The 25144-nt window shown below is 35.5% G+C and overlaps 2 protein-coding genes across 3 annotated transcripts; both read right to left on the reverse strand.

Moving 5' to 3' along the window:
- Positions 1 to 5717: 5717 nt before the first annotated feature.
- On the reverse strand, positions 5718 to 13659 carry LOC110723284 (ribosomal RNA small subunit methyltransferase I-like). 2 transcript variants are annotated; one of them, XM_021902632.1, is made up of 12 exons: positions 13185 to 13659; positions 12842 to 12909; positions 12329 to 12425; positions 12118 to 12246; positions 11581 to 11689; positions 11344 to 11488; positions 10749 to 10791; positions 10369 to 10542; positions 9256 to 9361; positions 9090 to 9162; positions 6201 to 6640; positions 5718 to 6100 (listed from the first exon to the last, which is right to left on the reverse strand). In XM_021902632.1, the coding sequence occupies exons 1-9, from the start codon at positions 13398 to 13400 to the stop codon at positions 9263 to 9265; spliced, it is 1080 nt and encodes a 359-aa protein (XP_021758324.1). In that variant the 5' UTR covers positions 13401 to 13659; the 3' UTR covers positions 5718 to 6100; positions 6201 to 6640; positions 9090 to 9162; positions 9256 to 9262. The 2 variants fall into 2 exon arrangements, with proteins under 2 accessions (XP_021758324.1, XP_021758323.1); XM_021902631.1 differs by having other exon boundaries at positions 5718 to 6640.
- Positions 13660 to 15427: 1768 nt separating this feature from the next.
- Positions 15428 to 19560, reverse strand: LOC110723285 (probable ubiquitin-conjugating enzyme E2 18). The gene is made up of 6 exons (XM_021902633.1): positions 19414 to 19560; positions 19121 to 19224; positions 18912 to 19014; positions 18690 to 18753; positions 15878 to 15966; positions 15428 to 15762 (listed from the first exon to the last, which is right to left on the reverse strand). Exons 1-6 carry the CDS (start codon positions 19441 to 19443, stop codon positions 15667 to 15669), a joined length of 486 nt encoding a protein of 161 aa, XP_021758325.1. The 5' UTR covers positions 19444 to 19560; the 3' UTR covers positions 15428 to 15666.
- Positions 19561 to 25144: the final 5584 nt, after the last annotated feature.

The following is a 25144-nucleotide window of genomic DNA, read 5'->3' on the forward strand; positions in this document are numbered from 1 at the left end:
TTCTCTATAACGATCTTTTTGTCAATTAGAAGTTGCTTGCATGGCTAGTTTTTAAAATGTAATTCATTAAAAAGATAGCGTCATGAGAAAAGTATACTTTTATAACAACTTTATTTAATCCATAAATTTAAATTAGATTGTTTCATTCATATAACAATCTAACTCAATTTAGCACTCTGTATAGCTTTAATTTATTAAGTTTATTTTAGTTGTTTTAGTAATTTATCTTGATTGAAATTTTCAATTTTGTAATACATACTTATAGCAAATACGGAGTATTACATTATTTTACGAGTAATATATACAAAAGGACAAAATATGTCATAACAATAGAAAAAACATATTTATTTGGGCAAAAACTAACCATCGTTATACTCCGTAATACGTAGTATATAAGAGCCAACACGATTATTTGTCAACAATCTACTTGTTTGAAATAGAAATAAAAGAAGAGGTATGATTCGATCCCAATCAAAATGTAATAATAACTCTCAAAGTCTCATCAATTATACTCCTTAATTAATCCCAAAATTAAATGACTCTAGGTGGCTAACCAAGAAAGACAACAAATAAATTTGCACAATCATTTTTTTCTTAGCTACAAGTAAATCTTAGTGATACTATGTACCCTATCATTAGCCGACATCTATAAATTCCATAGATTGCAAATTTAATGAAATAATAATAGTACACACATACAAAAGACAATGATTTTTTATACATAGAATTTTATTTTCTAATTTAATTTTATTACAAAATTGCTTTACCTTTTACAAAAGAGTTTAAATGACTAAGACAAACACCTAAATCCTATTATTCCTAAAGTACAAAGCACCACTATATATTATAATGAAAAATTACCAATTCTAATAGTGTTACTAGAAGTCCACAACATAGGATAATAATAATTAGATATAACATAATCTAAGGTAAAGTAGCTTTCATGCTCATAATTTGCATGCTTAGTTGCTATATGATGTTTCGCTTTCAAATGGGATATTTCCGCATGTTAATATTAGTTTATGCATTGTTTGTTGTTTTTGTAGTATATACCTTGGAGAATTTGTAACAAGGATAGATGACTGACAAAATTGTCATAACTCATAAGTTTTATACTAAAATTTGGTCATATAACCATAAATAAATAGTTTTTTTTTTTTGTGTACAGATGGACGTTTGTGCTAATTTTTTGGCAGAATGTTCAGAATGTCATAAATGATGGTGGATTATTTTAATGTTATGGAATTAATTAACTAGTTACTAAACAAACTTTATTATTAAACTCCGTAATAACTGTAATATGAACCTGTTTGTTTCTCCTCTTGTAAAGCAAAAGGGATGTTGTATTCATGCCTTGATAGTTCCATATTGGCATATTAGCATGCATCGCTCTGTGATTGCTCCCCTGCCTTCATGTAGGTATTCATCGAGTGCGACTGATCTTGCTCAATTTATAGATGAGACACGTAATTAGTTATCTTTAAATATTATTCTATTAATGACATTCTTAATTACAGAGTATATAATAAGTAATTTCTCATAAAATAAGTCACTCTTAACATAATGTAAAATAACCTTCCCGACATACTTACACTTAGCAACAAAGCATGTCACCTCAAGAGAGTAATATCTAGAAAATTATATTCTAGGGTACTCTTCTCATATAACTAACTACTAAAAAAGATTTTAAAGTATAAAATTTTTTAAGGCGTCATTTCGTTGTAGACATCCATGCTAGGAGAGTCTTTAATCTTGTTTTAAACAATGTGGAGCTTTAAGGTTCTTTGTACACTTAGAATAAGAAATAAATTAGTATGGCATAATGTGACGATTTGCATGAGTAATTTAGAACAGTATTGTGTGCACATTATATATACAACAACAATGTCTCTATTAACTTTTGACTAAGTTAAAAGGGAAAAAAAGTATCTACCCTTTATAGAAGATATCCTTTAGGCCTATAACTCAATTGTCAATGGGTGTTGTGCTCTTCATTCAATATTCATTGTCATAACTTAACCTAAATACTTGTATTCAAATTAACTAATCTATACTCAGTGACGGGTCCGCGATTTTTAACTAGGGATAGCATAGAATGATAAGGATAAAATAGAAAAAAGTTCTATAGTACTCCGTATATATTATCGTTTAATAATTAACCTTTAACTTTTGAACATTCAATTTGGTAGATAAATTTTCATTTCACAAATATGGAATAATTTATATTCTAGTTATCAATATGATCAAATCTATTTAATATGTTTAATAAGGGTAGTACATACAAAGTATACCATGAAATTATTTTACTTAATATAAATTATTGCTTTACTCATATAAAACTAGCTAAAAGTAAATATATTACTTAGCAAATAGATATATACATTGAAAAGTGCAACAAAAATGGAAGTATTATTTTGTCAAATGAAAAGAGTATTTAAGAATGATAAGTTACTCATTTCATTTTTTTTTTTTTTTTTGTTATGTTTGGTATCATGTACAATGATTTAAAAATAATAAAGTATAAGTATATATTATATAATTTAAAAATTATAAATTCTACTACTTTATAATAATTTCTTATGACTTAAATGAGATTTTTTTAAAAAAAAAAAATATGTGCAAATATAAGTTAAAGTAAAACCCAGAACCTAAGAGACCTGTTTTTATATATAACAGGTCTATTATATTTTTAACATAAAAAGCAACGCTTTGTTGTAATTTGTTGTGGCCTCTAAGAGACCTGTTATCTAAGATAACCGGTCTCTTTGAACAACTTCTTCTTTTTTTTTCTTTTTTTTTTAAAAGGGTAGCATGTGCTACCCCTTGTGCCTTCGTGGATCTGCCACTGTCTATACTCAAATTTTATGATATATATAAGTGAAAATAAAGATGAGAATAGCTTATAAGTTTGATTTTTGTAGCAATTTAATCCCACTGATTTTAATTAAATAGTCTGTAAAAAAAAAATTAAAAAATGCACATCTACTGTAGCTAAATGAGTGGATGAATCATTTTCGCAATCCAATCCAAAGAGGTCGAAAATACACAGTTTGTCAATGCATGTAATCTTATCCTTACAGATAAACTAGGAGTTCTCCATAAATTTATCTTACTTCTTTTCCTGTCACAACAATTTTATATACTCCCTCCGCCCACGATTATTTGCACCAAACGTCCTTTTTGCGGACTCCTAGGCAAAACTTTTAGTGAAGTTAATTAAGTTTGAGTGGGTTTAATTAAGTGGGGAAAAGGAGGGAAAGAAGTGGTCCCTTATTTTTTTGTTTTTGGGTGGGTTATAGTGAGTGGTAAAAAGGTGGAAAATTGAGGGGCCCCTTTTATGGGTGGGAAAAAGGTGGAAAATTGAGTGTAATTAAAAGATGTTAAACAAAGTTAAAAAATAAAAGTAAGGGTAAGGTGGTATTTGTAGTCTTTAAAATTTACTAAAAAGGAAAGAAAAAAAATTGTTGTACATAATAAAGAGCACCCAATTATGGCAAATGTTGCAGATAATTGTGGACGGAGGGAGTATATGAATTTGATTTGACTAGTAATAGTGTCTAAAATAGGAGTACAATCTAAGAAAAGAACTCATGTTTTAAATGCACTCGAGAATATTTTAAGGAAAATTGTGATTACAATTCTAAAAACAACAAAGTGTCAATATTGCTCTTCCCAAGACTTATATGAAGTGTTGTACATTAGTCCTTGAAGATTTGGTTCACATTAAAATTATGAACTTTTAACACAATTGAAAACATCCCCTTTACAAGATGTTTGGATTGGAGCGAATCTATTATGGCTTGAGCTGGCGTGATTTGGATTGAATTTTCTAACATAACAATTTTGCTATTCTTCCTCATATAGGTCAAGAAAGGCCTAAATCCCAATTAAGGCTATTTGGTCGCAGTTCGCATGACACTTATTCCGATCCAATTTTATGAAATTTGGGCAGAATTTTACAACCGAACAAACAATAGGCGAAATGTTTTGGATGAGACAATCTAAAGAGAAAAGAATAGGCGAAAAAAAATAATAGATTCATAAAAGTTTAAGTGCTATCTTCCCTTCCACCATTATTGCTTTCCCAATACACTATTAAACTATACCAAATTCTAATGTAAATTCACATCTTTTGGTGGTCAACATACATGATCATTTCAAACACTCCATCATAGAAAATTAAGAAGACTAAAAGTTATTTAATCCAACTTTAATTTTCTTTCAACCTAAAATAAATAGTTAGCTCATATTCTACACTATACTACAATAATGTGGCAACAACATTAGTAGTTTAGTACCATACACCTCTAGATGGTGATGTAATGAATTAGCCTCCTAGAAGGAACCTTAAATATCAACCAAAAATCCATTTTTGAATGGTTTATACTTTCTAGCTCAAAACATGTGACATAAAAAAAATGTATAACAAGACACTTTGTTTGGACATTACTTCTAATATGGACAATAAAAAGAAATAATAAATATTATAATTTTAATAATATTATAAAAATAAAATTATAATTAAATGTGGTGGTTAGATGGCAACAAAAAAAAATCGACACGTAATCATTAATTGGTACCCAACCTTAGCTTCTACCTATTTGACAAATCTTCTCTTCCAATCATAATGGATTTGTTTACCAATTAAAATAAAGTAAATTACATAATTTTATATAATAAGGTTACAAAGAAAAACAAAAAACTTTGAATTTGAGCTTATTCGTGTGTTCCATGCTACTCCTGCTCCCTCGGTTTGTGGGGTAATCATAGAACAATCACGCCAAAGACTGCAATTTCATAAACATTATCTTGTTTCGAAATGTTAATACAGATTATATTCGACCAAAATAATGTTAATAAATTGTTGATTTTACATCAGACTATACTGTTTTATAATTTATTTAGAGTGTCTTTAGATTGAAGGAAATGAAAGGAAAAGAAGGGAAGGGAAAGAGAGGGAGGAAGTATCTTTCATTTGAATAACAAATTAGGGATGAAGGGAATTGGAGAGGATAGAAATGGAGGAATTAAATTCTAAGAAAATGATCCCTCTGACATTTGAGAGATTTGAAAGGAAAACTCATCTTCCTTCCTTTCCCTTCCCTCCCCTTCACCTCCCTCTCCTTCTTTTCCTTCCCTTAACATTACCCAAATACATTGTTAGTCTTTATGCCTGGTTATTGTGTTATGACTTGTGACTAAATTGTATAGTTTCTCCACATAATGATAGCTTCTTGATTGGTTTTTTAAAAGAGTGAAATCGGAAATTCAAAAGGAAATTTCCTTTGTTGGAAGAGAGTTTATATTATTTGAGGTACTAAGTAAGATTTTAGGATCAACTAAACCCACAAAGGACATTGATGTATACGAGACTGAATTTGACCATTTGGTTACATCTATATTTATTGACCTAGGCCTTATTATAAAAACATGATTTTAAAAATGAAGCTAAAATAACCATTATGTTAACAAAGCATATGGCATTTTTTTTTTAATTTGAGAAAGTAAAAGGATAAGTTTTCTAAAAAAAAAAAAAAGGAGAAGTTTATCTATAAACTTCTCAATATTCTTTTCATTATGATTGAAATTGGTTGGCTAAAAAAGAATGAGATAGCAAGTAAAATTTGTATAACCGCTAATAAATAAGCAAGAGCAACATCAGCTAATTTCATATTTTTCCAGAGGAATAAGGTAAGTAATGAAACTTAGCAATAGAGTAAAAACAAAAAATATTGTGCTACGTATTATTTACTTGCAAAATAGCAAGAAGCACGGTTCACAGAATCACCATGAGATAAAACACAAGAGGAGGGCGAAGATATATGAGTTTTGATATTCAATCAGATATGCTCGGAATCTCATTGTTATATCACTCTAGTCTAGTGAAAAGCCAAGAAAATAACAAAACATAGACATAAATTTGAACTTAAATGAACTCCAACAGAATTGTAACTCAAGATATAACATTCCAAGATTGTGGAAACAAAACCTAATTTAGGAACATTAGTCGTACAAAATGGCTCCAATTGCTTGACTTCTCTTCTCAATTCTCATCAATCATTCAAACTAAGGGCCCACTTCACAAATGCAACCCAAAAAACTGCAATAAATGGCTCTAATTGCTTAACTGCCCTCCAAAATATCAGATTATTGATAATCATCAAGCCATAAAAAATATGCCAAGTATGTATATAATATACCTTAGAGTTAGTCTTCAATTTTTCAAGTCCTAAATCGTGGTCCCAGTGTTATATTAATGCTACTGATACTAACTCGAAAGACTAATTAAAGGAGTCGTAATCTTCAGTAATACCGCAGTGAAGGATATAGTAGAACGTCTAAAACTCGAAGCTGGATTGTTGGACCACTTACATGTGAAGGAAAGGTGACGGGACAATTCTGTTTTCCCATGCGCCACTATAAGACTGATATCTGCAAGAGGGAATTACCTTATAATCTTCCTACCAACCGCGTTTTTTATTGCATCAGCAACAAAATCTTCACAGCACATGACGAACTTTTCCACAAATGATAGTATCTCAGTTCAACAACCAAGTTCAAGGAGCTGATTTGTACTGATTTGCACCCTTGAAAAGGAATTTCGACGAATCCTTCTGCATTTTTGTAGCGCAAAAAATACCTGCAAGTTACAAACTTACGTTCAATTTATAACATTAAATGCAGGTATTCTCAACTTCTAGCTACTCAACAGCTTATCATGCCAAAAATATCAGCTCATATAATTGAAGTAGTACAGGAGCAACTTTCAGAATAGAAGAATGCAACCAAAACAAAGAATAAGGTGACAACGAGTGACAAGATCATATACAAACAGGATGTTATGAGAAAAAGTTGCCAGCATAAAACCAAAAGAAATGACCATTCAAGACTAACGGAGCCATATAGTTTAGGCCAACCTGAGTAGAAGGGGAAAAAAAACCTCAGTCCACAGTAAACCATATCTGTTCCTTTATTAAGTTTGTCAATAACCTTAAATGCCCCAAAATAATCATCCACCAACTTTTTCAAAGATTGTTATATAATCATTCTGTTCCCCTTGAGTTTTATTAAAAAAATCCCCAACCTGCAAACCAGTGAGAATATATATATATATATATATATATATATATATATATATATATATATATATTATTTTATTTTATTTTTTCAGTCAGGTAGGCAATTTTTTAAATAGACTAGTCTATTCAACAATTTGTCATTGTACATATATAATTTAAGGCCGATAAAACCACCAGTCTGCAAATTAAATGAGCCACCGAACAAATTGAAATACTCGTATAAGATTAAGCTTACAAGCTCAGCAAACCCATGATTAGTCAGTTGTACTTAATGACAAAATGGGACCCTTTGTTGTATATCATTAAGTAGCAATGCTAACAAGGTATGCAAGAGTATAATCGAAATGACCAAGTAGCAAAAAGTTTATTAAGACAAATTTACATCAAAACATAGGGCTATCTACTTATACTTCAGCCAAAGCTTTGTCCTTGTCTGATTTAAAAAATATTGCTCTTTTGTTTTAAGCATGTAGAGCACAGATGCTTTCATCAATCAGATCAAGTAATGATATCTTCCATGAACCTTGTTTTTCAGACTTACAGGTACACTTGATTCAGAGCCAGGAGCATCACTGTTATACTTTAGCCTATATTACTAACAGATAATGTGATAAAAGAGCATTGAGACTGTATTTTGGGGCTCTCCATTTCATCTCAAGCACCTGGCTCACAGCAATGTGCATGCACAACAAATGATTCATTATGGAGCAAACTTGAGCATAGTTTTCACGATATAGCCAAGTCTAACACCTGGACACATAACCCACTCTGAGTCTCTGACAGGGTTGAGAAACTCACGAGTCAATAATATTGGAGACAAATGCCAGTTGCCTGAGCATTAAGACAAAACGCATGGAGTAGCAATAGACTTAGTCAGCAGTCAGCACACAACTTCTCTGGAAGGGCAAATATTTTAAGCCTACCAAATGCTTTAGGTGTTGTACTCTGATAACTTGAGGCTTTATACTAGCGAATTATTAATCTTTCCAACAAGGATTACCACAGTTCTTTTGCTCCCCACTATATTGCAACCTAATAATGCAAATAATGTAAGTAACTACACCTAGACCTAGCAATGAGTTCCAAGTTGCCGCATATAGCAAATAAAAAAAATAAAAAAAATAAAAATAAAAAACAAAAAAAAGAGATAATCCTTTCATCCCAATTTAGTTTGTTCTCTTTTCTTTTTCGCCCATCCCAATTTAGTTTGAATCTATCAAATATTGACAATGGCCACTATTGCCTTTTACCTCCCTCTACCCCATTGCTAATAGTAAGGGACCCACACTCTCTCATCCAGTAAGAAATTACCCCATTATCCCAATCATATCCACCTTTTTTTTTAATCAAAATAACATTTGATAATCAAACACCAATTTATCACCTAAGCCTATGCTTCATGATAAGTAAACAAACTAAATTAGTACTGAGGAATATTTAAATATAAAATTAACAAAGGAATTCCATATAGAAGATAAAGTTAAGTGGGCGACAAAAGAGAATACTTGTTCTATGCTTTTACTGAGGCTAAAGATATCAGCCAAGAGATCACATATGTTCTCTAAAGAGGTGGTAGGATTAAGGGCATTACTGAGACCCAATTCCTCATATATGGGTGGCCGAGAGCATGGGTGGAGAGGGTGGCCAAGTAGATAAGAGGCAGGCAATGTAAAATATAGATAGGATAACTGGATAAGGCGCCAATATTTGGAGGGTTTACTTTTGCCTTTTCTGATAACTATTGGGTACCAATGTAGATTAACTTTCATCACTTCCTGCAGAGATTTATAAAACTGAGATTGATGAGTCATGACCCTTGATCCCAAGGACTTGTCTACTAAGGTTGGAAATCACCATATAATAATCGTATTAAGGTTACCAATTTATCATCCTACTAAGGTTGGGAATAACTATTCAGCCACCCTTGTTCACTTTAACAGATTCCCTTGATATTCTATGCAATGATCTAAGATATATAAGAAAAGTATAACGAGGGAACTTAACACATACCTCTTTCTCTAGCTCTGAGGCCGGAAGGTTCTCATTAACAAATATTTTAAAAAAAAAATGGTTTCTGCTTTTCCTGTAGTTAAACAATACCTCAACAATATAAGACACAAATAAAAGGAGGAAGATGCAACCTAAATATAAAATCTAAAGAAAAAACATTTCTTGCCTCCATTTCATTCCTCTTCCACAAGTTGCTTCCCAAATTTCCTTAATGCAAGTGCATAAACTTCCTTCCTTTTCCTTGATGTTCCTTCAGCAACCAACTTGACAGCCTGCATCAATCACATATCAATGGCCTAATACCCAATAAAGTTTGAACATTTGAATCAATTAAACAAAAATGCAGCAGCTTTATACAATAAAAATGAAGAAGAATCCAACAGGCAGAAATCCAATGTTGATCTAAGATATACACTAGGCAAAAAATAACGGCAGGTGCAAAGTATACAGGGTGGGAAATCTTGATATATATCAATATATGCTTCTGCCTTGCTAGATTTTAAAGTGATTGATTTTATTCATTGAAACAGAAAATATTATTCAAACATTCAACAAGCATTTGAAGACCACAGCTGAGTACAAGGCATTTTAAAAAGGTAAATGTCCTTCCTTACAGACAAAAATGTAAGCTGATATGATAAGCACACATTACCTGCACGCTGAAAAAACGCTTCCTGAAAAATAACATCCAAGCACTTTCAACATCAATCAAGTTTCAAAACTCATAGCCCATAGGAATTGCCCCCCCCCCCCCCCCCCACACACACACACACAAGTGAAACAACATGAACCAAATTCCAAAAAATGATGTTAATATACCTGACAGAAGTTCAGAATTTTTATCACGGAAAGCACAAATAAAAAATTAGGATTATTCAGATTGATTTTTCCATTTATGCATATTAAATCAAATTGATCATATGATAAGAAGACAGAAGACCAGCAGTAGAAAATCCCCTTAGAAAGATAATCGATTGAAACATTCAAGAGGGTTGCAAAGATTAGTGAAGGATTAACCAACAAGAAAACTACAACAATAGACATTAAGCATTTCAGAGGAACTAAACATCCAATAGATGCATGTTTCTTTTCCAGAAATATCTTTCATGAGAAGAACAATTTGCCTCTGTCTTTCCATGCTCCCTTTATTTTACAAAGATCATGCTCCCTAGATCAAAGGATTTGTAGATGTATAATCCGTATTTCACTAAAACTTAGCAATCACTTTAAAGGGCATACACCCTATTGAAAAGATATAGAAGGAATGAACATCTATTACCATTGACAGACTATGCCCATTTGTTATGAGCTCCCTGAGTTCATCCTCAACCTGAGAATCTGGTGGAGCTTCATCAATGCAGACGGCCTTTCCCTCTATTAGAAGTGTCATTTCTCCCTTTGGTTTCCGAGATACAAATGCCTCCTTAGCGTCATGCAAGGTACCACGCCAAAACTGCAAGGCCCATGGCAGTTAGAATTCAGTGACAAAAAACCAAATCCAATCTAAATAGTAATATGGAAGTCAAAAGTTCAAAACAATCAGACAAATGCTATTATAATCAGATCCAAAAAATTATGGGAAAACATTCCACTCATCTAAATCACTAAAAAATCACTATCTACCTACATCAAGCAATCAAACCCTCACTAGAATCATACCTCTTCGTGAATTTTGGTCATTTCTCGAGCTATGACACATCTCCTGCAACATTACAAAGTATATGATCACAACCAATCATTTCATAAAAAAAAAAATAATAATAATAATAATAAAATAAAATAATAAAATGTCAAAGTAGTTGCACTTATTTACTCCTCCTTTCTCACTTTCTGCATCTTTCGCTTCTATCCCCTTTTCATAATCCCTCCACCAAATAACAGATTGTTTCCAATGAAGCTGATATGCCAAGGGAAACAATTGCCATAACCCAAATCAAGTTACTTTGATTACTAAACAGAAGCTATCAGCTAAATATTTAAACAAGAGTTCATGCTATAAGTAATTAAATATAGAGGTGCTTGTCCTTTTTATGAGTACCATCGGAAGGACCAAAGGAAGATAAGAACAAACCACTGAGGAGGACAGTAATCCTAGCAAAATCAACATGTCCTTTACATGCACACTATAAAATCTCTAACAAAATGTATTGAGAAACAATTTTTAACACCAATTACAACCTTGACTACAAAGAGTACACACAGCATTTGCCTATTTTATTAGATATCATCTGATTTGCATTGAGTAAACAATTACCTTGAGTCGCCAAAAACTGAAGAAGTTTCTTCAAGAAACTGGTGTAGCTTGTGTGGGGGAACAAAGAAAATCTGTGTTGCACTCTGGTTGGCAGAGAGCAAGAGCCTCTCTCTTCTAGACCCAGCATGCTTAGGAAGAAATCCAACTAGATCAACAAAAGGAATGGAGGAATAAGATGCCACCCAACTACATTGAGGAAAAATTACAGATTTTTACACCTGATAGTTTGCAAATTACCAAAGGTGAAGTCATCAGTTGGCAAACCCGAGGCAGAGAGAGCAGAAACAACAGCTGAAGCTCCGGGGATGGGAACTACAATGATATTTTCTTCAACACACAGCTTTACCTGTGGACAAAAAATATAGTCGCATAATCAATAATTTATGATGTTTTCCTCATAACATTATCCACAACTCAATCTATGGTTACAGACCAAACCTTAAATTAAGCAGAATCTTGATTTTAAACTGGTAGAAGGCAACTTGGGTTAACAGAGAAAAAGTGTGATAAGAACTATAGTTGATTAGACGAAATTCTAGCCATGATGATGATATCATGGACAAAATGCAAAATACTTTTGAAGGACATTCACGGTATAAAACACTCACTTATAAAGATGGTTGCAAAATTGAAATGTAAATCAAAGGATGAAATTCATCACAATCCCACCCCTCCCAAGTTGAACAGGTCAATGGTTTGATAGCATTCTAGCCAGCATTGAGAAAAAAGTCGGGATAAACACATAAATGAAGATTAAAGGACTCATCAACTGACCAATTCTGTTCCAGGATCACTAATACCAGGCATCCCAGCATCACTAATCAGAGCGACAATTTCACCCTCTTGTAAACGTTTCAAAACAGTTTGCCCTCTCTGAAACTCGTTAAACTTGTGATAGCTCATCTAGAAACAAAACAAGCTCCAATCAAGATACAAACTAGCTGAATCTAGGAAACAAAAACAATAATTCCATCATTACACATACAAGGGGCGTTTTGATTCCATAATACTGAAGCAACTTTCTGGAATGTCTAGTGTCCTCAGAAAGTATCATGTCAGCTGATTTCAGCACCCGCAACGCTCTAGAATTTAAGATCAAATTGAGAAGGGCAAAATTTCAATACAGCTAAGAATAATTTAAGCCAAGAAACCCACACGCTCATGAAATATCAACAAAAATCAATTTGCTAGTCCTAGTGCCAATCAATCAAACACAAAACCAGCAGCTTTAACATCAACACAACAGCACATAAACACTAAAACCTTCAACATTCCACATGAATCACCTTTAAAGGCCAAAGCTTGAAGTAATGTATTGAAAACTAACTCTAACGTGACCAAAATACAAGGATATTTAACAATAAAATAAACACAACACATCACAGTTACTAAATTTAAATGAAATATATTGATTGATATACATTTGCATTGAAAGAAATAGCATCAACATTACAAGAAATGAATAAACAACTCGAAAATTTCGGAATGGGAAACGAACCGTAATGTGATATCCTCAAGATTACCAATGGGTGTCCCTACTAAATACAACCCCGGCTTCAAAGTTCCCTGTCATCAGTACTCAATACAATCAAAATTCAGAAGGATCATATAACTCGAATTTGTAAGCACCATTTATATTAAATTATGTTTAGAATCAAAAAACATATACACAATTAGCATACCAATAATTAAAATTTAAAGGGGTACAAAATCAATTAACAAAATTAGGGTATTAAGGGATAAACCCTAGTATATTGAATATTTAAAACTTGACCCAACAAAAAATGGCATATTTGAAGTTGACCCATTTGAGGAAATTGGTCAACGGAGAGAGAGAGGACCTGTTTAGGAGGTTGTGGGAGGGAGATATCGGGTGCATCAGAGTCAGAGGAAGCGATAAGAGAGTTGGAGCAGAACGAAACCACGGCGTATTTGGGGAAACGGAAGGAGGAGATTGAACAGGAGAGAGAGTGGGAGAAGTGAGTGCGCCACTGTGAAACTATCGCCGGAGTATCAAAAATCGCCGGCCATGGTAGTAAGCGCGCCACTGACACCATTTTCAGACTACACCAGGAATATCACACTCACTGGAGTTACTGCAGGGCACAGGCTCTACTGCAAAAGCCAAAGGTGAGTAGAGCACGCCGTAGGGGGTAACTTTTTTATATTTTGTCGGGTCAGAACGCCTCACAGGTTAAGCCGGTCAATCTAACCCAAGAAATTGGGCTAGACGTTTTGGAAGCAAGAGGAGTAACACAAATCTATTCCCAAAGTAATCTTCAAATTTTTAACTTCATGTCTTTGTGGGATCAAAATGTGCAAAACTATAACTTTCACATTTCGGTTAAAGTTTTGATTGGATTATGTAGGTTAAAATAATTTCAATCATTTAACTATTAAGAATTTTTTGTTGCTAATACATGTTTGACTTATTAAGTGATAAGACCATTTGTCGATAGACATGTTGGTCCAAGTCTTTTATTTCTTGAAACTTCGCGAATACCTTTGTTTTTATCCATTCACATCAATTAGTTTGTTATTTTCCCCTTTGATACAAAATGTTAGACTATAAATAAGTTTGATCAACCAACAAATTGATGATCTAGTGATCCCCCTTATGTCCCCCCCGGCCCCACCTGTCTCTCCCTTCTAAAAATATTAGCCTGCTAACACATGACGAGTACACCCATAAGGGTAAAAAATAAAAATTTACAAAATTCTTTATCAGGGGCTTCATTTGGAAGGACAAAAGACTTAACGGGGGTCTTGTATCATAAGAGTTTCACGTGTTAGCCCCACAACAGTAATTGAAATAATCAAAAACTTCAAAAATTTTCTCTTAAGTTTCTAATTTAACTTATGGTTTTTCATATGCGATAATACTTGTATCAATTTATACTCAATAATTAACCAACAAATAAGACATTTATCGATGCAGTCAACTCATTCAATTTGATGAAATTCAGTTTTGGAAAAAAAATATTTAAATGGATCTAATTAGTTCTTTTTGGTCAAAACAAATGAAGCAAGAATTGTGCTTCATCACTTCTTTGCTAAGATCTTTCATCTAATCATATAGGTCAAATAGGTGACTTGTAAGTAATGCTTGCCCATTACCAGGAAGGGACCATACTGGTAATATAAAATATTATTTGGGTTATTTAAAAAGGAGAAAGGAATAGAAAATAGGAGAAAAAGAAAGTGGGGGGTAAAAACCAAAAAGGTGGTGAAAACCATTAATATCACCAGGAAATCCCCAAATCCACTCAAGAGGAGTCGATCATAGGAAAACTAGTCCAAACAAAGTACACTAAGCTAGTGAGCTTAGATCTATCTCCCTTGAATTTGCAAGCTTTTGTAGATAAGCTGAATTTGGATATTTGAGAGGTTAAGACGATGACGCAAATTATTTGTCGGTGATAGTTATTGTTGACTTAAATACTATAATTTTTATTTTTTATTTTGTTATTGTTTATTTGTATGTTGTTACTGTAGATTTATATACAGTTGTTGGAAATCCAATCTGAGTTTATATGTTCTCTGTTTTATGGAATTTTTGTGAGTTTGCATTAAATGTTATCGATTTAACAGAAATATTTTCAGTTTGTAATTATACTGTTAATTTTTTTTATGAATATACCATTATTGTTGATTTTATACTGTTATGGTTGATTTTTATACTGTTATTGTTCAAAACTATTATTGTTCAAAAAGAGAGTTTTTTTTACAGCGTAGTAATTACAGGCAAAGCTTTTGCGTGAAAGTACATTTTTGCCTTAGGTATAGTCACTCCCGGGTAACGGCCTATCACGTCTCAGTGACTTGTAGTGTCAAACTGTCTATGTTCTAATTCATTTAATTATTTTTGCTAAATGTGTCAAAAGATTGTTAAAACCATAAACTATTGACACAATAACACACAAATTTGACATGAATTGGCCGTCATCTTTACTTTTCTTCAAGCCTAAAAAGAATGCTTAAAGGATACTTAGTATATCTCAATGGCCTGCACACTGCACTCTAATCTGCACTAAACACTTCCTGTGGTTAGCTTGCTCAGATTCCTTACAGTGGCATAGCAACATTAAACGAACCTGCTAACTTTCTCATACTTTTAAATCAGAAGCCATTGCTTTAAATCTGATGTTTCCACATTTTAGAGGTTATCCATATCATCCCCTGAGCTAAACAAGAGGGTTAACATAAATCCTTTTTACTCCCGCATCCACTTCAACATCTCCTGGAGATAGGAGGCAGTATTCATCCTAGAAGTCAATTCTATAAAACAGTGTTTCAATAGGTCTGACAAACACTACTCATATATTACACTTTATCGTCATGAAACCACCACCTCGTCTCCTTCGGAGATCTACCGTTCCTACAGTTCTTCACATAACGGTCATTGTCTGCAGGGCGTTGCTGCCAAAAGTAACAAAGCTGTTTCAGTTATCTTTCTTAAGAATATGAGTAAGCAAAGCTCAAATGGCAACTGCTGGGAATTGGGGGTGTGGCCAGGGGTAGCAACTCAACAAACCTTTGAGGTAGAGCTTGACAGCATTGAAAGAATACTGATACAAATTGAGCTGACTGTCATCGCTGGGGACCAAGAGTCATATAAAATATCTGCAATCATAGACAATACGAGAAAGTATATGTTGGCAAGGTCAGTTTTAAGACAAATCATCTTAATGGTCCCATCCAAAATACACAAGAGCCTAAATCAGGGGAGATTAATATCAACGACGATTTGTGGAAGAACCAAGGACTGTGAGCTTGCACTACAACATGGCCTACATAATGTTTGAATGACTTGTGAAATAGATTTCACATATCAATATCATGAGATTCATGACCATCCATTGGTAAACAAAACCAAAAATGAGTAAAATACAAAAAAAATATCCAAGGCACGATAACAACGCATAATGAGGTGGTAAAGCTATTATGATATTACAATCTTACGATATCTAAGCATAAAGATACAATTATTTAAAGCCTATCCACAAGAATCACAATCTCAATCACATAAGAGTGGCTGGTGTCTTCTTCATCAGTCTATCCATATATAGAAACTGAGGCTGGGAAATTTGAAACATGGGCATCACTGACTTTATAGAAAGACACAATAGTCAATGCATCTATCGAGCTACATAAGTGAGATTACACTTTATTTCAGCAACAATAACAACAGCCATTGGGAAATTTTTGTGCAGCGGGGTTTGGGAGGTCAAATCTAAAATGTAAATGACTTTCAGGTGGAGCGTAGACCAATAAAGGAAATAACAAATTTTATTAGTAACTAATGAAAGAGGGGCATTCAGTGCATAGATCGGCTACATGTTCCGAACCATCTCCCGAGCTGAGCTACTTGGCACCTTTTACGTTTTTAAATGATATTGCAGGTAGTTGGCTTGTAGAAAATTAATCCTCTATTAAAATATTCTTCATTTTATAAATATATTGAGCAAAAGACCCATGTAAAATATAGCTATTATGATATTCTAATATTTTGGCATGAAATGTAATTTGCCAAAGTCTATCCACAAGAATGACAATCTCGGTTGTAAAAAAAAATATGACAATTCAATGCACATTAGAGGCCCTTATATCTTCTTTATCAGTTTATAAAGATATAGAAATTGAGACAGGGAAAAATGAAATACGGGCTTCACCAACTTTACAGAAAGGCACAATAGTCAATGCATCTATCAAGCTACAAGAATAAGATCATACATTGTTACATCAATAATTATGACAGACATTGGGGATCTTGCTTCTAGCAGGGTTTGGGAGGTCAAAGATGAATGCAGCCAGATAACCCTATGATGTAGAGAGACTATTTCATGTAAAGTTTAGAACCATAATGGAAATAATATATTCATTCTACTTACTGATAAAAGAGGTGCATCGAGTGCCTAAGTGTTCCAAACCATCTCATGAACTGGGCCAGCTGGTTCATATATACATTTTTCAAATGATATTGCAGGTGTGTTGGCTTGTAGAAACTAGATCCTCTATTCAAAAACCCTTCGTTTTATGAAAATATTGAATAAAAGATCCATGTAAAATGTAGCTCAAGCCACAGAGTGAATAAACATATCACTGTTCTAGTCCCGGTTCTCCCAGGTGAAACTGAAAAGTATAAGGTTACACATGCACTTGATATACCTTGTAAACAGTATGGAGTATGAATTTTGTGAGCAACACAAAGAACATTATGAAAACTAAGACTTAGCACTCAATTTGTTGAATAATTATTTATCAGAACAAAAGGGGCACAAATTTTTCAACGGAGTGAAGAGGATGATAATGCCAAATTTAAGTCTACAGGAGAAAACAGCCCTGATTATGCTCATAATCTAACATCAGATTGGAACCTCAAATAATTGGGAGAAATATATGTACTTCAGTACTTGTACTAATCTAACTAATTATAAAGGAAAATTCAATAGGGCAATAGGCTAATAGGAGGCCGTGTACTCGTGTAGGCTTATTATACCGAATCAACATTAGATTTGTTACTAAATTTTTATTAGGCAGCAAAAACAGTAGAAAATAAACAAAAGATAGGCGCTCAGAAGTCATGCTTTATTCAAAAACTATAGATTCACACAAACAACAACCATTAGCATTAGCATTTCTATGCATTGTTATCCGTTCATCCCATCCAAATATCTCATAACAGTTATAATAAGCAATCCGCTACAATATCCTCTAAAATATGGAAATTGGAGGTTATTCTTTTCATTAATCACTTTCATAAACCAATTCTAGGTTTATCCACTTTAAAAAATTAAGCATAAATCTCAGTCAAATCCAACAAGTGCACACTCAACTCATCACCATTCACCACTATCTGCAAGTTGCAAAATTGTCTAAAATCACCCCATCTCCCTCTTCATCTACATAATCATATACTTTTAACTTACCAAGACATGTCAATGCATTTACAGAAACTTTCACCCCAGATCATTTCAAATATCCCTAAATAGCCGCAACCCCAAAAAAACAAATCACAATATATAACATATATGAGCAATGTCAATTGTCAATGAAAGAGTTGATCTTGTTCTAACACATCATTCAATTCAATCGACTTTGTTAATACCGTAAATAGCCAACTACGGCTATAATACAATATAATCATACAAACATACAAGATACAACATATTTGTACTAGAATTTCACATACTCTCTCCATCTTAGAGTAGTCGTCACATAGATAGTGTAATTTAAACTAGTTACGCAACAACTAAATCGATACGGATGTATGATTAAGAAACACATATACAGAACAAATAAACATTAAGGGGAAAAAAAAAAGTTTATCCAATACAAAGAATTACCTAAACAGATGTGCCCATTGCTGTAAATGTGAGGATGCAGAGGTGCAGGAGGTACAAATATAACCTACACCCCAAAAACCAACAAATTAAACCATACTCTAACCTAAAAATTGTGCAAGTATAATAAACTACTATAATAATAATAATTTAACATAAAGTAATCACAAATTAACAATTTTTTTTTTCCAGGGGTTCAATCGAATTAGAAAAATAAATAATAACCTGGGGTGCTTCCATAGGATAATGCTCTGGAAAATCAACTTGAAGCTGATAAGTCTCGTTTGCATACAAAGTTCCAGGTGCTCCAGAAACTTCGATCACCCATCTTTTTAAAAAAATAAAAATAAAAACAAATACCATATAAAAATCAAAACTTTTTTAATATTTTAATCATAAAAAAAAGCCCCAGAAAATTAATGAAAAAATTATACCTCTGAAGATTATCGGTGACCTTGTGTTTGAAGCCAGCGGGAGGATTAAGCTGCCACTCAACAAGTTCTTTTTGGAGTCGATTTTGGGCGATCTTGCTTAAAGCCTGAGAATTTAACAATATAAACATGTAAATTAGCAATTATTATTATTATATTATACACCCGGGAACACGATGAACAGCTTTAAACTGTACGTGATTTCGGGAGCATGATACGCATAATGTTATCGAGTGTAAGATCTAAATTGCGGTAAATTAAAGCATAGAAATTATTAAGAGAGAAAAAAGAAGAACCTTGCGAGATTGAGTGGAGGAACTTGTCATGGTTTGAAAGAGAGAGAGTGGCAGAAAGTAATTGTGGGATTTTTTTAATGGGGTCGGAAGATTGAAGATGATGGAGAGAATTTACTAAAGTTAAGGGTAAACCAGTCTTTGGTAAAGAGATATATTCCTATACGGAGTAATTTCCAAAAATAAAAAAAAAATAATAAAAAAATTTAATCTTTGTTTATTCCGTTTTACGGTTTTAATTTGCCTTTTGCATTACCTATTTGCCTCCTGACTCCTATTAGGACTTGTTCTGTTCACCTTATAAAAATAAGTCTTTCGAGTTTAATAAGTTTAAATAAGTTACAATAAGGTTCAATAAATTTAATAAAGTATAATAAGTTCAACAAGGACTAATAAGTTTAATTAGATTTAATAAATTCCAATAAGTTAAATAAGGTCTAATAAGTTATAATCAAGTCTAATAATAAGGTTTAATAAAGTCCAATAAGTTTCAATAAGGTCTAATAAGTTCCAATAACTTAATAAGTTCAATCAGGTCTAATAAACTCTATAAGGTTTAATAAGGTAAAACGCTAAACATCGCCCGCAAATTACCATATAAAGCCCACAAATATGATTTGGTGTGACCATTATGCCCATTTTCAAAAATTGAAATAATCTCGGTTTGAAAAATGTGGAGCCGTACTGGCTCGCCGGGGGAGACCGGAGGGCAGGTCGGAGATGCGGGGGACGCCGTAGGTACGTCGTCGTCGACGGAAAACGAGGTAAGTCACCGTTAAAATTCACGGTTTACCGTCGGAGTGGCTCCGGCGCCTAGGATGGACGCCCAATCCGTAGCCTGGACGTCCAAGCCAGACGCCAGAACCACCAGAGTGGCGTCCAGCCCAGACGCCCAGACCACCAGACTGGCGTCCTGGCCAGGCGCCACTCTACTGGCTGAGGCGGCCCTGCCAGGCGCCAGTCCAGTGGCTGTGGCAGCCCTGGCAGACGCCACCCTTATAAATTAATTTTTTTTTTCTTTTTTGATTTTGTTGTTGTTTTTTATTTATTTATTTTTTAAAAAAAAAATCGAAAATGATTTTTTAAAAAAATTCGAAATGGGTTTTTTTAAAATTAAGTTTGAAAATTCGAAATGGTATATTTTTAAATTTAGTTTGAAAATTCGAATTGGGTTTTTATAAAAATTAAGTTTGATTATATATAATTATGCTTTTTTTTTTGTGTTAATTCTGTGTAAATATAGAAATTAAATGTATTATCCGTTAAATGTATTTATTGTAATATATAATTGATGCAGGAATATGGTGGAGACGGAAATGATTACAGCGGGATATTTGGACATGATGGTCCATTCGAAGAAGCTCAACAGGCGATTGATTGGGCAAAACAGGTTGCAATTGCAGCTGGATTTTGCTTGGTAGTAGTAACTCATAAATCTCAACGGGATGGTAGAATGGATCGCATTTTGAGATGTGACTCATCTTTTCCTTGTGCATCCTGATTGTGCTGATATGATCAAGTCTTGGCCATTTGTGATTTTGATCGACTCAACGTACAAGACAAACAAGTACAAGTTCCCACTGGTTGAGATCATGGGGATGACTCCAACGAACCAGAACTTTCTGATTGGTCATGCAATCATCAACGATGAGACGGCTCCAAGTTATTATTGGGTGTTGGAGAAGCTGAGAAACTACATCGGGCCTAATGTTCATCCAGCAGCCATCGTCAGCGACTGTGAGGGAGGTCTCTTTGCCCCCATAGCAGAGCTGTTTCCCGAGTCGAACCACTTATTGTGCACATGGCACATCAACAACTGCGTGAAAGTGAAAGCCTACAACCTTTTCAAGAAGAATTTGGAAATGGCAGAGAGATTGGTGAATGGTAAGTGGCGGAAGATCCTACAGGCTACCACAGAGGAAGCGTATGAGCGAGCATTGGCTAACTTCAGGGATTCGTACCAGTGGTGTCCGGCACTGGTGGGCTATGTGATGCAGCAATGGGTCCCTCACAGGGAAAAGTTTGTCAAATATTGGACAAACCAGGTACTTCATTTTGGGAACACTACAACATGTAGAGTTGAGAGCGCTCATAGAGCTACCAAGGACTGGATTGATTCATCGACCGCTGCTTTGGATACACTGTTCGATAGACTTAACAAGTCAATTGAAACTCAGAAGAACGACATCAGGAACTCTCTAGAGGACTCCAAACGACGACATGGTACGATGTATAGCCCCTGTTCGATAGACTTAACAAGTCAATTGAATCATTATTTTGACGCGCCCCTAGATCTGTTTGCCGTTGCAAACATTTACAAATGCGCAGTCATGCATTTCGGCCTGGGAGTGCATAGTCAAGCTTATTATCCTTGTACCACGGTTCTCCCTTGGCGGTCGCGTGAGACTGTCACCACACCGGTCAGAGAGCTAGCTATTGCGTTTCTTGGGTCGTCATACAGACATTTCATCCGACTAGACATGTCATCCGATTTTCCAGTGCCACCGATTATACCTCGGTGGTACAACATTCGCACAGCGAGCGTAGAGGGTTGGGATGCGCTATATCATGACCGGATCCACGAATGGAACACCCTAGCTGCATTTTAGTTTTTCATGTTTACATTCTTTATTTGTAATCTTATTTGTACGTTGCTCTTTTAATGAGAACATTAATCTTTTATATTGTATTGCTTACTGCATTCTATATGTTGCATGGGTAACTTGCGCAGATCCACGAACGGTTATATCAAAATTTAAAAACAGCACTGATAATATGTTTAAGTTGGAAGCTAAAAGAACAATCTAAAATGTTACAAACTTACAACATAATGTCCAACATAATGCTCTATAAATAAAATGACAAAACCATCAGTAATCCCTCCTCGACGACGACTCCCACTGCGCAAGGGTCTGTTCCAGACTATCAACAACAGCTCTCCCTGTTGCACTCATGCTGTCCTTCTCAAGAGAGAGTTTCTGTACGTCCTGCATTATCTTTCCCATCCACTGCATACAATAAAAAACAGAAGATGAAATACAATAACAACATATAAAACTTAATTAAAAGACAACGATAAATATAATATAAGACATACCGCTTCCATGGCAGTAGGCGGTGACACATAATCATCATCGTTGTGGTCGAGATCTGCGATCAACCTCGGGTGCGAGTACCGGTTGAACCATTCCATGTAGTAATGGTCACACATGGGAGTAACCCCAGAGGGCGGCCGCTGCAACTCCGCAGTCCATAAGCGGGCCACCATCGGAAACTGGTCCCACGTCCCGGTCTTGATATCCGGTCATTGCACGACGTAGTCCCTCGACGATGCAAGTCGGGCCGCCTTCATCGGGCATGCCGGGGGAGGAGGGACAACTTGGACAAATCCAAGCTGGCGAAGACAACGTTGGGGCATGTACGCCTCGACGATCTCACGATACTGAATGAGTCCCGTGTACAGGGTCCTGGGTACCCTAACACTAGGGTTCGTGCCGAAAGGCATCCAGTTCACCTGCACATAGTTTTAAAATTTAATAACATGAATATAATATGTGCAAATAATAAAATGTAGAAACAATTTATAAACGTTACCTCTAAGGGGGACAGCCTGTCCAGCAATAACCGTATCGATCGGAGGCGGTCAACGGACTTCTTCTCCGAGCGCGGACTCCACACACAAGCACGCGGCATCCCCTATCAATAGGAACTGGGTCACGATGTGGTCGCAATGCAGGAAAGTACTCGTATATCCAGGTCTGCAATAGAGTCAGACACCCAGTGATACCTGCCGCGTCAGCCCGACTCGCAAATCCTAGTTGGCGATACAAATACGCCAACGTAGCCGATCCCCAGGAAAACTGGCCTACACTATCGGGGTCACACGCCTCCACGATGTCGCGTGGCCTGAGCTTGTTTCCGCCGCTCTTATCCGGAAACAAGGTACATCCGAGGAGTAGAAAAACATAAGCACTCAGCTGTGCGTCGTGCGTCCTACGTGCACTGGGGTACAAACACCGCTGCAACACGGATGCGATCTTCACACCTCCGTGTTCCCAAACACCTAGCGCCTCGGTGTACAGTGCAGCCCTGTCCACCGCCAACAACTCCGCCAACAAATCTGCCTGATCCGCATCAGCCACAGCACAAAGTCGTTTACCCTCAACACAAATCCCCAGAATGGCCTCGACGTCATGTAACATGATCGTCATCTCACCGAACGGAAGGTGGAAAGAGTTTGTATCCGGCTGCCATCGCTCAATGAAAGCCGTGATCAGCGTACTGTCAATCTTATCGTGCATGGTGGCAGGAACGTGATTCACCCCAGTGCCCTCCAGTCGCTCGAACATCTCGCTCTCCGCCGGCCAAGCCTCAGTCCATGTACGCAAAAAGCTACAAGTCTTTTCCCGGGTATGACATTTCAACAACCCCGTAACTGAAGGCCTCTCCTGGTCCTCCCAAATACGGGCAGCTATGTGTCCTAGAAAGCTAGGAATCACACTCTCGTCAACAGGCCCACCGGGCACCTCACTCCTAACAACCCAAGAATCATTACCGGCCCTCGACCGTTTCCTGCTTGCCCCAGATACAGTGGACGCAGATGATGTGCCAGATCTACTAACAAACCTACCACCCCTACCCTTACGCACCTCCACCATATGTATCTCGTACATGTCATCAACCCTCTGACTGAATGGACCGTAATCATCATACGGTCCACTGCCATCGTCCACATCCTCATCCTCATCTGCGCCCTCCTCCTGCTCCTCCTCCTGGTCACCCTCCTCAGCATCATCATCGTCATCGTCATCCTCATCCCGACGGTGGATCCGTTCTCTACGAGCTGAGGCCGAAATACCACGGGATCTGACATGTCTATGCCCCGACCTCTCCACTGAATAGCTTCTACTAAGAAGCTCTACATTCTTCCCCGCACCATGACGACCCAGTGAATTCTACACAAAATTTTAAAATATATAAACATACAAAAATTTATACGAAAAATAGCTACCACTCCCAAATCAAATAAACTAAAACCATACAAATAATTGTAAACAAAATATAAACATAGAAAAAATATGACAAAATTGAAAAAATTTATAAAAATAAACAACAAAATATAAAAACAATTCAAAAATATATTACAAAAAAAAAATAAAAATAAAAAATAAAAACAATATTTTATTTCAAAAAAAAAAAAAAAAAAAGGGGGGGGGCGCCTTGGCTGGACGCCCAGCCAGCAGTGGTGGCGCCAGCTGCAGACGCCGCCACCAGTGGGCTGGCGCCTGGGCTGGACGCCAAAGCCACGGCTGCGACGCCTTGAATAAACGCCACAACCGTGGCTATGGCGTCCAGCCTAGGCGCCAGCCTACTGGTGGCGGCGTCTGCAGCTGGCGCCACCACCGCTTGCTGGGCGTCCAGCCAGGGCGCCCCGCCTCCGTCACGGCGGTTTTTCCTTTTTTTTTTTTTTTTTTTTTTACAAATTGTACCTTGCCTCCTTGGGACCTCCTTCCCTCCGCCGCCGCCGCCAATTCCTTGCCTTGCCGCCTCGACATTGCCGTTGTTTGAATTTTTTTTTTTTTAGAGAGGTTCAAAGAAGATGAGCGATGAGAGTGTGAGCGATGAGAGTGTGAGTGTTTTTTTTTTAGGTTAAGGGCAATATTGTCAAACCAAGTGAATTTTGTGGGCTTTATGTAGTAATTTGTGGGCGATGTTTAACAAATCCCTTAATAAG

Source organism: Chenopodium quinoa, unplaced genomic scaffold (genome assembly GCF_001683475.1).
Source record: "Chenopodium quinoa cultivar QQ74 unplaced genomic scaffold, ASM168347v1, whole genome shotgun sequence".
NCBI lineage: Eukaryota > Viridiplantae > Streptophyta > Magnoliopsida > Caryophyllales > Amaranthaceae > Chenopodium > Chenopodium quinoa.